We start from the raw sequence: 12,336 nt of genomic DNA, 5'->3' as shown, positions 1-12,336 counted from the left end.
GTATCTGTGGAGGGAGAGCACATTCAGCCGTCTGAGGTCCTCATCCCCTCCATGCGTGTGTTCACATGACCAGCCTCCAGAGCACAGGTACTGCCATGCAGCCAGGTCTGCAAGGGACAGAGCGAGGGCCGAGGCTAGAGTGCAAATGATGCTGGCAGCATTCGCTAGATGGAATCACAGCCTGCAAGGTCTTGAGAATCAATATTACTATTGCCCTGGCAGGGCCAGCATGGACTCTTCCTGGGGTTTTCTCAAAATTAACGGTACCCGAGGGAGCAAGAGGAATAGAGGCCTGGATAGGATCAACATGTATGTGTGCTGTCCTAGGTATGGTATCTTGTATCTTTAGGACCTTTATTCTATATACACAGTCAGAAAGTTCAAGTTTGTCTGGGAGGGGAGAAGACATAGTAGTTACATTACATTAACTCATCTTCCTGGCTTATATGGCATGCATATTACTCCCTCTAGTTGGCCTTCCTTTCCCACAATAGGTACTCTGTAAAGACAGATGTCTGGGGCCTGCAAAACGGCTTGTAAGTAAGGACACTTGGGGGTAAGCCTAGTGATCTGAGTTCTCATATAAAGACAGGAAAGAACCAACTGACTGTTTCCCGCCCCCCGCCCCCACCCACACTGTGGCATGCTCCCTCTCACAATAAATAAGAACTTTAAAATTAAAAATAAAAAAGAAGCTGGGCAGTGGTGGCGCACACCTTTAATCCCAGCACTCGGGAGGCAGAGGCAGGTAGATCTCTGTGATTCAAGGCCATCTTGGTTTACAAGAGCTAGTTCCAGGACAGGCTCCAAAGCTACAGAGAAACCTGTTTCAAAAAAACAAAATAAATAAATAATAAATAAATAAATAAGAGTAGACAAGCACGGTAGTTCATGACTTTAACCCCAGCACTAGGAAGATGGAGACCGGAAGGGATGTGGCTGAGTGGAGAGAGGAACATAAGGAGGAAGGAGACAGGAACTCAAGGCATTCAGTCTGAGGACTTGTAGAAACAGGATACCCTATTTGGTCTGAGGAGTTCATAGAAGTAAGAACCAGTGGTTGGCTGCTCTGCTTCTCTGATCTTTCAGCTTTCACTCCCTAAATGACTCTGGCTTCTTATTAGGACCAATTAGAATTCGTACAACAGGGTCTCCACAGTAGCCACACAAACATCTAAAGGCAGCAGCATACTAAATTGTCTGGAAGTGCTCACCTTTCACAGCACTGACCCATAGTGCTCCGCCCCCTGCTACTCCCCTCCTGGCCCATGAATGGCAGACACTTGCAAGTAGGAAGCACACTACAGGAGGCTCCACTAGCTAGGGAAGCAACCGTCACAGTGCCACTGGCCAAGTCTTGCCTGCATAGGCACTGCCCCCTTCACAGAGTTATAAATAGCCCAAGTGGGTAGCACGTTAAGTATGACAGTGTTTGAGAGTCTCCTGCTCAAAGACTACACTTCCCAGAGTTCCCTACAGAGTACAGAAGTCATTCCCATGAGGTGTCGCATCCTATCTTCCTTTATAGGCATTTTGTCCATTTGCACATGTGGGTGACAAAATGCTCCCTCGCCATGAATTAAAAACATGGTCCCACCGAAGGTCAGACCAAACCTGTCTTTCCACTTTCTGTTGTTAATCTCATTGGCCGAGAATAAGATCACTATCACAAGTTTTGAGCCAAAATTGAAGCATTTGTTAAATGTGTTAAATACTGACTAGGACGATGGACACGGGCCAAACCCATATCGGGATTCCTAGAAAATGGCTGTTAGTAGGCAAAAATCAGCTGAGTGGAGGCGAGCATACATCCTGACATACTTCCTGCCTGTGTAGTATCACCCACATGTGATATGTTGATCATGGCTGGGGCAACCAACCATGTTTACAGAAGTGAAAACACTTGTTATCATTCTTTCTTATTTTTCTTTTTTTTTGAGACAGGGTTTCTCCGTGGCTTTGGAGCCTGTCCTGGAACTAGATCTTGTAGACCAGACTGGCCTCGAACTCACAGAGATCTGCCTGTTTCTGCCTCCCCAGTGCACCATCACCGCCTGGTTTGGCTTGTTATCTTACATGAACAGCCCCCTGGCATTCCAGCTTTAAATAATCTAAGAGTGTCCTAAGTGGCACTATTCCTAAGGGATATGTTAACAAAAGTCTACTCACTCCAGGCAGGGAACCAAGAACAATGTACAGATACCAGTAAAGCCCAACTTGGTGAAGCAATGCGTTTTATTGGGGTTACTTACAGGATCAGAAATGACCCGAAGACAACTGTATCACCAAGGCCTATCCCAGCACGGGTGACAGACCATGAAAGCTGGAAGCCTGGACCATAATGCACAGTCTGCAGGCTTTTCAACAGGTTGATCAGCCTGAACCTCTTTCCAGGCAGCTTGTCTCTGCCACTTCTAGGCGATTTGACAGATCTGTTTCTTTCAGACAGCTTAGTCAGTCTGAGTCTAGCTGGTCAGCTTAACTAGTCTAGGATGGTCTCAAAGCAGTCCTTACTACCACTATCTGTTTAGGGGGAAGGGGCCTAGTTAGTCCTATCAGCTTCAAGGACTTCCTGAATTCCTGAGCTTAACGAGCTTTCCTGCAGACTGGACTGTTTCACTTCCCCTTAGAATATCTTGTGTCTCTTTTATTGTTGTTTTTCTGAGACAGGATTTATGGGTGTAACAGCCTGCTGTCCTGGAACTCACCCTGTAGACCAGGCTGGTCTCAAACAGAGATCCCCTTGTCTCTGCTGGGATTAAAGGCATGTGCCACCATGGCAGGGCAGAATATCTTGTATCTTAAGAAGCCTCCCTGAAGGATGGAATGTTTCACTTCCCCTTAGAACATCCTGTGTCTTCAGGAACCTCCCTGAGAATGGAATGTTTTGCCTCCCTTTAGATTCCAAAGTTTAGAACATCCAAAGTCTTAAGGAACTTCCCTCCAAAGTGGATGCTTTTATCTCAGTGATAATTGTTCCACAGTACAGTGACACCCTGGGAAGACCGACAGGGCAAGGAAATCATTCAGATAAAGGAGACGGTAGGCCCTCAACCTCAGACCTGCTGGCCCTGAAAACTTACCACTGCAGATGCTAGTTCAAAAAGCATACATTCCAGGCATGGTGGTTGTAGGTGTTGATCGATGATTTGGGGACAGTGGGGGCATTGCCCGCTCAAGACACACTTAGTGGTCAGTGAACCATATGGGTTGCCCCCAAGTTCGAGTCTCAGCCACAGTGTTGGGGTAAGTCTTGTTCCCACGAGGCCTGCAAGGGAACTCTGGCAAATGTATGGCTGTGGCCTGTAAGACCCAGCTCAGGTGCTACCTTCATCAGCCACAGGAGCGTAATTTAGCAGGCGGGTAGAGAGCGCCGGGTGGGATCAGTAGGCCCACCTTCACTCACCAACGCCTGCCACCCCTCCTCACAGCTCAGTCAGGCCCTGTTTCTGTTTCCTAGTATCTTCTGAATCTTTACCTCCTCTCTCTCAAAAGGCATTGCAGACAATGCCAACTCTCACTCAGAGCCATTTAAGCAGAGTCCATAGGCTTTCCTTCCAAACAATCCACTTTCCTGCTCAAATCTTTTCCATGGTTCAGATCTCCTGGGGGTAAGCCCTTCTCCTGGTCTTGTAAACTGCCAGCCCCTGCCTAGTCTCACTCTTGGTCCTTTCCATATTCTGTCCTTCCTACATTCTGCACTGGTAGGGCAATCCTCTTGGTACAGGTCTAGGCCTGTGACCTGCATGACTGACAGCTGCACTGCATAAATCCTGTGTCCCCCAAAGCACCAAGAACCTCCCAGAATCCAGAAAGACGGTGATCACCAGACTGCTGTTCTCCCTTTATTCTCCAAACCATCAGTGTCTTGTTCCTGGGTCAAAGCAGAAAGGGCTGGGTAGAACAACTGCCCCACTTGGTGTGTGGAAAGGGAGGTGACAGTATCATGAATACTTTGTCACAAGGATCCCTTCCCTACTCCCACCCCTTTAGGATTTTTCTTTTCTGAGACAAGAGTTTTGTGTAGTCCAGGCTGGTCTCAAACTTGAGATTCTCTTGCTTCAGCCTCCCGAGTTCTGGGATTACACGCATGCACCAGAACTTAGAATGCCTCCTTTCTTCCTCCTCCTTTCTGGCTTGGTCTTGAGCGTGCTTTCTCCTGTGTGTGTGACATACAGACATTCTTGCCTATGCAGGTGCATATGAAAGCCAAGGGTTGATGATAGAATGTTTTCCTCAATGGCGTCTCCATCTTATTTTTTTTAAAGATTTATATATTTTTATTTTGCCTGCATGTATGGCTGTATAACATGCCCATGCAGTGCCCTTGGAGGCCAGAAGAGGGCAGAATCTGCTCAAACTGGAGTCATTGTGAGGTACTCTGTAGATGCTGGGAATGTAACCCTGGTCCTCTGCAACAGCAACAACTGCTCTTAACAACTCTCTAGTTCCCAATCTTATGTGTTTTTAAGAAACGGTATTTAGTTTATAAATAACTGGCCGGTGGTGCATGCCTTTAATCCCAGCACTCGGGAGACCAAAGCGGGTGATCTATAGTTAAGACTAGCCTGGTCTACATAGCCAGTGCCAGATCCCTCAAAGCTACATAGTGAGAGACCTGGTCTCTAAGAGATTTTTTTTCAACAGTTTCTTTACATATCCCTGCTGTCCTGGACCTGGTTAAGCAGACCAGGTTGGCCTTTCACTCAGAGACCCATCAGTCTCTGCCACCCGAGTGCTGGGATTAAAGATGTGTGCTAACACACCCAGCAGGAGAGAAACTGAGGTCAATTTATATTTTTTAAGTGTGTGTGTGAACGTAGGTACCCACGGAGGGCAGAAGTGAGAATCAGATCCCCTGGAGCTAGAGTTGCAGGTGGCTGTGAGACACCTAACGAGTGCTGAGAACTACTCAGGTTCTCTGTGTGAGAACAGTACATGCTCTTAACTTCGGAACCACCTCTCTAGCCTCGAGCTTGTTTTTCAAGATATGGTCTTTCATTGAACCCAGATTTTCTAATTTAGTTAGACTGGCTGGATCTGCCCGACTCAGTGTTGGTGTCCAGGTACACACCTGCTTTGACTCGAGCTCTAGAGATCCGAACTTAGTCCTCATGCTTGCACAGAAAGCACTTTACTAACTAAGCCATCTCCCAGCCCTGGATTGATTCATTATTAATATTGTTCTTACTGCTGTTGTAAAGACAGTAAGTTTTATAACTCATTTGTTTCTATGTGTATAAGGATGTTACCTGCATACATGTCTGCACTGCATGTATACCTAACTAAACCTGGGTCTTAATGGAAGAGCAACCAGTGCTCTTAAACACTGAGCTATCTCTCCAGCCTAGCCAGTTAAGTTTTTATTTAAAGGATTTCACACGATTCCTTTGCTTATCGACATCACTAAAGTTCAAGATTCTCAAGATAGCCTTTTCCCAAAGAGTTGATGTTTTATCCAGTTGAGCCTTTAAAAAAAAAAAAAAGATTGATTTGTATATATGTTTCTTTCTGCCTGCCTCTGACCACGGAAGCAAGAGGATGTGGGATCCCCTGGAGTGTTTTGTGAGCTGCCTTTTTGTGGGCACCAAATTCAGGTCCTCTGGAAAGCAATTAAGTCCTCTTAACCACTAAGCCATCTCTCCAGTGCCCTGGCTTGATCTGGTGGCACACACCTGTATTCCCAGCCGGTGGATGTCTGAGTTCGAAGCTAGCATGATCTACAAAGAGAGTTTCAGCACAGCCAGGGCTACACAGAGACACCCTATCTCGAAAAAACAAAATAAAGAGAGAGGTTGGGGGGGGGCCTAGCTGATGCTGACCTCAAACTCATACTCAAATTCCCAAGTGCAGGGACTGCACATTCCCTACCTCCCAACCACTACCTTCCTCCAGCCTGCGTGGCTAGCAGTGGACAGTGGATGACAGATGACCCAGCCTCTTCTCCAAAGCAGAAGGTAACAACAATGTCCAAAGCACAGGCTATGTTAGGGGACGGTCAGGCTGGACCTCTGAGGAAGATGGAGCATGTGGAATCCATTCAGAAAGCATTGCTGAGGTACAGGTAGACGCCTTCCTGTATCCACTACCAGTTATTACAGCGAAAATTTTTGGACAGTAAGGGCAGGTTTAGTGGCCCAGATTCGAAGCCCAGCCTCTGGGGAAACTGAGGCTAGTCACATTCAGCAGAGAAGCAGCACCTCACACCTCTTAAGCCTGTTCCCTCCCCCCAGACAAGCCCAAGCAAAGCCCTAAAGCTTGGCCTCTAGAGAGCAGTACTGCAAAGGCTTCTTTCCCTGGCCTAAAACCCTGCAGCTGCGGGGTTTGCCAGAGTGGCTCCCCATCTTGAATGGGGCCCATCTGGTTCAAAACTGGGACACTCAAGGTGAGTTCCCTACTTCGTTGTGGCTCTGCCCCGCCCTCAGGATCTCTCTCAGACATCAACAGAACAGAAGCCAGCACCTGAATTTCCCCACATCTCTCCAGAAGCCTGGGAGCTTTGTCCTTCCATATCACCCTATCATTCAAACCGATGGCCTGCTTCATTCAACCTGCCAGGGTACTCTCTGCAAGCCTATTCCCAGGGCTACTTCTGGTGGGCTCCTACCAGCAGCCCCCACACAGAAAAATCAATCATCAATGAGAGCATGGAGGGTTAGCAGGGAGACCGCAAGGTGGAAAGGTATAAAACATGATAGATGAACATCGGACATACAACTCGAGGAACAAGTCACAGTGCACTGAGCCATGAGAACACCCCTCCCGCACCCACCCTTCCCAAATCCTCAGTTTCTGAAAGGAGGTTGGTGACCACAAGGGCTCGGGAGGTACCCAGAGTCCAGGGAGCTGCAGAGTCCACGAGCAGGGCACACTGTGCTGCTGGTCACACGGACAGCTCAGGATGTTGAGTATGGAATCAAGATGGTAGCAATGGCTGGAGCCACACTACTGGAGAGAGGTTCACACGGAGGATCTGCTGGGCCCACTGTCGAACCTCATCATCTGAGCATTTCCTGTCTACCTTTATAGTCTGGGACTTGTTAGGTTTCTTTCCAGGCACCAGCCATGCCTTAGGGGATCGGAGCACAAGCCGTGCTCTCTTCTTAGGAGGGAGACCCTTTGCCTCCTCAGCCTTCTTCCTCTTCTTCCCCACAGTTTCAGGGCAATTTTTCAGGCTTGCCCTTCCAGTTCTGGTATGGACAGATCCCTTTGGCCTTCTCTTGTGCTTGGTCCGAGCTGCTTTGGCCTTGGCCTTGACTACCTTGGCTTTGGCCTTGTCCCTTACCACAGTGGCCTTGGCTTTGGCTCTGGCTGCCCTGGACTTGGGCTTGGCCTTTGCTGCCTTGGCCCTTGCTGTCTTGTTCTGGGTTTGAGCTAGACTGGCATGGGCACGAGCAGCTTTGGTCAGTGTTCGAGATGCCTTGGCCTGAACTGTTTTGGTGCCCGAGGCAGAGCACCCTTTCATGCGTAGGCCACTGCTCTGGGTCCCAGCACCTCGCTGAGCAGCCCCAGGACGTTTCTTACTCAGGCATTTGAGGCCCTTGCTTGTGAGTTTTCTGGATGCTTTGGACTGTGGGTTCCCCGAACTTTTCTTCAGTTTTAGGGAAGAGTTTGCGAGTGACGGCTGCAGAGACTGTGCCCTGTGTTTATCCCCCAAGCAAGGAGTCTTGAGTGGGACCAGTGCTTCAAGGACCACAGAGAGCCGCATGGCAGGGTAGACACCTGGATAGAGGTGGGCAGGGAAACCGACTGTGGTACCACTGGTGTGGCTGGCATTGGACTGCTTCAGGGAGCTCAGCAGCAGGTTAGTGGTAGCATGCTTGGCCAGGGCTGGTGTGGATCCTTTAGCCAATCTGCCAGACAGTGGCACAGGCAGCAGTGTGGCCTGGCTTGCAGGAAGCGGCACAGCAGTCTGAGGACCCCTGGCTGGAAGTGCTGTGGCAGATGGGTTGGTGGCACGAGCTTGTAACTTTGTCTGGCTGGGGGGGTTGGCTGTGCATGAACTATAGCCATAGACATCACCACTTCGCAGAATGGTCGGTTGGAAACCATCGTCTCGTAGGCCCTGTAGGAAGGCCACAAGCTGGGCCTCTGTGGCACTGAGATCCTGGCTCATGGGATTAAACACAAGCAGCGCCTCTTCCAGGGCTTTCTTCCCTGCCGTGGAGATGCGTGACCAGGAGTGCACAGCTTTCTCCTCCACATGCTGCACTACCATGCTCATGGCATTAGGCACTGAGAATCTGCCTTAGTATCCACAAATCAGCACTTGGCACCTCCAAAACAAAAAGAAAAGAGTTGATAAGAATGGTACCAAGGTATGACCTAGGACAGGTTGGTAAGTCAAGCAAGGCTCCCACTATGAAAGATGGGGCCTGGCCATTACAAATCATTCTCTAGGGTCTCCTGACCTTCTCCCATGTTGGTGTTTCTTTAGGATATGTAATCAGAAACATCTCAGAGCCATCTAGCCTATTGCTGGGTTTCTGGGAAGATTTCAGTCTGGCTCATTTTAAATCACTGGCATTGGTCTCACACAGGCTAGCCTGGCCTTGAGTCCCAATCCCTTTGCCACTAGCTTTCCAGTGCTAGGTTGCAGGTAAGCACTACCATACTCGGTCGTCTGGAACACAGGGTCTCACTAGCTCTGGCGGTTCTGGAGCTTGCTATATAGTCCAAACTGGCCTCCAATTGGTAATCCTCCCACTGTGGCCTCCCAAGTGTCAGCATTACAAGCGTGTGTCAAGAGCTCGGCTAAATTCTGCATTTTTTCTACTCTTTGAAATAGAGCTTGCTATGTTGCCAGGCTGGTCTTGAACTGGTTGATGCAAGTGATCCTCCCACTCAGGCTCCCAAGCAGCTAGGACAACATGCTTGTACTACCATGCCTGCTTTGTTTTGTCTTTTCCTGACGTCAAATATCTAGACTCAGTCCCGGGAATACAGGAACATATCTCTATCCTCTAAGAGCCCAGTCCTGAAGTCAGGACACAATTACCATGAAGTTTCCTGGGAGTGTATGGTGTCCCCAGGTCAGCTTACTAAGAGGTTAGGGAAGGTCTCCCGGGAGCAGTAACTCTAGGCGAGTGACAAAAGCAGCAGGTACAGATGGAGCAAAAGGGTGACAGTTTATAAAGTGGCTGTGAAGTAAGAAAGAGTAAGGAACACACGGCGGATGGTGGGGCCTTGCTGAAAATACAGACTGAGGGCTTTGAACACAGGCCCAACTGCTCCAGACTTATACTCGGTGTCCACCCCAGCTGCCAGTGTTCCAGCGCAGGGGTGGCTGATCTCCCTGCCTAGCAGAGGCTGCTTTCAGGGTCTACAGGCAAGGTACTCCAAAGCCCCAGTCCTCGCTCTAGTCTTGGAGTTCAACCCCCCAACAAAAGAGCTAGACTCTTGAGAAAAAGAAAAAAAAGCTGTTGAATAACAGGTGCAAACATCTCTAAGGTGAATGCAGGGGCCAGGCAGCTAGACCAAGGAGTCCAAGCTATGAAGCCAATTGAAGATAAAGTTCCATTTAAGATAGGTCAAGCAGTCATTAAAGGTCTGAGCTGTCCTAACTAGACTTCAAAGGGTAGCAGACCTCAATATGGTACAGATGCAGTTGTCTGGGACCCCTCAAATTGCGCTACGCCTCCTTAAAGAGTGATGAGCGGCAATCGTGAGTTGCAGCTAGCATCGCTGCACCACTGGAAGGATTCTAGAGGTAAACTCCCCAGCTGCACTGGAGCATTAAAAGATCAGCTGGGATGAGGCAGATCCCTGGGGACCTGAGGCCCGTCTGTGCAGCCGCTCTGCACAGCTTTAATGGAGCAGATAGACGGTCTCAGAATCCCCAGAGAAAGTGCCCTGGGGCTCTTTGTTTGGAAACATTCTTGGATGCTCAGGTGTCTGAGGCACTTCCCCTCCCCCAGAGGATGCTCTCCAAGTACAATTCTTGCACATGACTTTAGTTCTTTTTTACTTATTTATTTTTTTGAAGGGGTAGGCTGTGAACTGTATAACAGAGAGGGACCTACTTCCTACCCCAAACCTCCGGCGCTGAGAGTGGTGGGCGGGGGCCTAGGCCAGTCTGAGCCCTTGGGAGAGTGCTTCTTGGCTTCCAAGCAGCTTTGTAAACAGAGCTGCAGCCAAGCACACTTGCCTTCGCACATTCCTTTGGGGCCAGCAGGCAGAGGAAGATGACAGAAGACTGGGGGTGGGAGAAGTACTAATCAGACAGCCTGGGGTCGGGGCAGACCGGGGCCCTCAGGCTGAGATCGCGTCCCCGGGGCCCGAACGGCGACAGGGAGTCGGGGTCACGGCGCGACGAAGTGTGTAAGGTGGACAGTGGTAGTCCGACAGGATCCGCACAGCCCCAGGGTGGGGTCCTGGGGGGGGGGTGGGGTGTCTCGGCCAAGCCCGGGGAGAATGAGGATCCGGGAGGGTCGGCCACCCAGCCCTATCGCCCTGCCGCCCTGCGGCATCACCGGCCGCCACTCCGCGGCACCCTTAGGCCCGCGGCTCCAACCTACCGGCGCCGCCGCGGGGACCCAGGACGCACCTCTGCGCCGCCTCCGCCGCTCCAACATGGCCGCCTGCTGCGAGCCGGAAGTGTACTGTGCTTCCGCTTCCGGGACGTGGCCCGCCCAGTGACCCTTGACCTCTAGTCCCCCCCCAATTTGGGGGCGGAGCAGGTTGAGTGCCAGGGAGGGCTGCCTGGAGGTGGTGGCACAAAGACAAGTCCAAACCTATCTGATTCAGTATGGGAGTCTGCGGCACGTACATGGCAAGAGCCACAGGCGCCCAGTTAGGAATGGCCTGGGGGCTATTGAACATTTTTCTAAAATAACCTAATGTATAGTATAGGACATTGTTGGGGTCCAAGAGAAGCCCCCAAAGAAGACTGTCAGCCACATATGCAATAAAAAGAGCGCTCTAAGCCAGGCGGTGGTGGCGCACGCCTTTAATCCCAGCACTCGGGAGGCAGAGGTAGGCGGATGTCTGTGAGTTCGAGACCAGCCTGGTCTACAAGAGCTAGTTCCAGGACAGGCTCCAAAACCACAGAGAAACCCTGTCTCGAAAAACCAAAAAAAAAAAAAAAAAAAGAGCGCTCTATTAATTCCAGTGTTGTGGCGGCACTTGGCAACCCTCAAAGGTCGCAAGCTCCTTTTAAGCACAGTGAGGGGAATTTCATAAAGGAGAGGCTGATCTGGGGTTGAAAGGTCGGGTCTCTGGTCTGCTGCCCCTGCATCCAGCCTTTTCAGACTTCAGGGTGACTCCTGGCAACGTCTAGGACATTCTACACCCCAGGGCCTACTTCTTTCTCCGGCAATGGATCAGGTCAAAATGGAGTGTGTCTGGTAGGAATATCTCAGGATAGTCCCCTTGTTTCAACACAAATATACCTCCTGTAAAGCAGTAGGCCCTCCTCTCCTGAGAATGGGACCTACCCCGGCATACTCCATGAACAACTGGTGTATACATGTGGCTACAATACACGGAAACCTGGGATTCCAAATGGTCAGTCTGTAAGTCATAGTGCATCAGTGTGGGCCTGAAGACACTGGCCCAGGAATGTGTGCAAAGATGTAGTGCCAAGATCTGGCTCAGCCAGTTCACTTCAACAGCACCATTTTCAGTCTTAACACTGCCCAGAATCCCCATCCTGTGGCTGGGGAGATTGCAAACTCGGCCTTCCTACCTACGTTCTGTAGGCAGCAGGGTGGCGAGAGCCCACCCCTCGCAGCACTTGAGGACCCAGATCAAGACTAACCCTAGGAACCTGAGAGCTCAGATGAACAGTCAAAATTGTTTCCAAAACTTTTTTTTTATTTGTTTATTTATTATGTACACAATATTCTGTCTGTGTGTATGTCTGCAGGCCAGAAGAGGGCACCAGACCCCATTACAGATGGTTGTGAGCCACCATGTGGTTGCTGGTAATTGAACTCAGAACCTTTGGAAGAGCAGGCAATGCTCTTAACCTCTGAGCCATCCCTCCAGCCCTCCAAAACTTTTTTAAGGCAGTGTCTCTGCACAGCCCTGAATTGCTGGGATCTAAGGCAAATACCACCATGCTGACGCCATGGCTCTTAACAAAGGGCCCCCTGGACAACTGCTTCCTAGTCCAGCCTGGGAGTCATGAGGAAAGCTTGGGTTTCATGGATGAGGTAGTGGAAGCACTTGGCCCTTTCACAGAACCGGAGCCACAAGACAGAAATATTGTTACAGCTCTGTTCCCGAATCCTCACAATGGTGCTACCTTTGTGTAATGCAAGTTCTAATAGGTCTTAAAAACTCAAGAGTCAGCGATCAGGGGGTGAAAGCGGAAGGATCAGAGAAGCAGAATAG

The 12,336-nt window shown here is 50.0% G+C and overlaps 1 protein-coding gene across 1 annotated transcript; it reads right to left on the bottom strand.

Moving 5' to 3' along the window:
* Nucleotides 1–2,211: 2,211 nt before the first annotated feature.
* Nucleotides 2,212–10,588, bottom strand: Ccdc71 (coiled-coil domain containing 71). The gene is made up of 2 exons (XM_057768275.1): nt 10,518–10,588; nt 2,212–8,276 (listed from the first exon to the last, which is right to left on the bottom strand). The coding sequence occupies exon 2, from the start codon at nt 8,222–8,224 to the stop codon at nt 6,917–6,919; it is 1,308 nt and encodes a 435-aa protein (XP_057624258.1). The 5' UTR covers nt 8,225–8,276; nt 10,518–10,588; the 3' UTR covers nt 2,212–6,916.
* Between the last annotated feature and the right edge of the window lie 1,748 nt (nt 10,589–12,336).

The sequence above is a fragment of the Chionomys nivalis genome, chromosome 4 (assembly GCF_950005125.1).
Source record: "Chionomys nivalis chromosome 4, mChiNiv1.1, whole genome shotgun sequence".
Lineage (NCBI taxonomy): Eukaryota > Metazoa > Chordata > Mammalia > Rodentia > Cricetidae > Chionomys > Chionomys nivalis.
Note: the sequence above shows the minus strand (reverse complement) of the source record. Positions and strands in the feature narration are given on the sequence as shown.

Coding starts and splice junctions, on each gene's coding strand:
- Ccdc71 (XM_057768275.1), bottom strand. CDS start 8,224: ATGAGCATGGTAGTGCAGCATGTGGAGGAGAAAGCTGTGCACTCCTGG.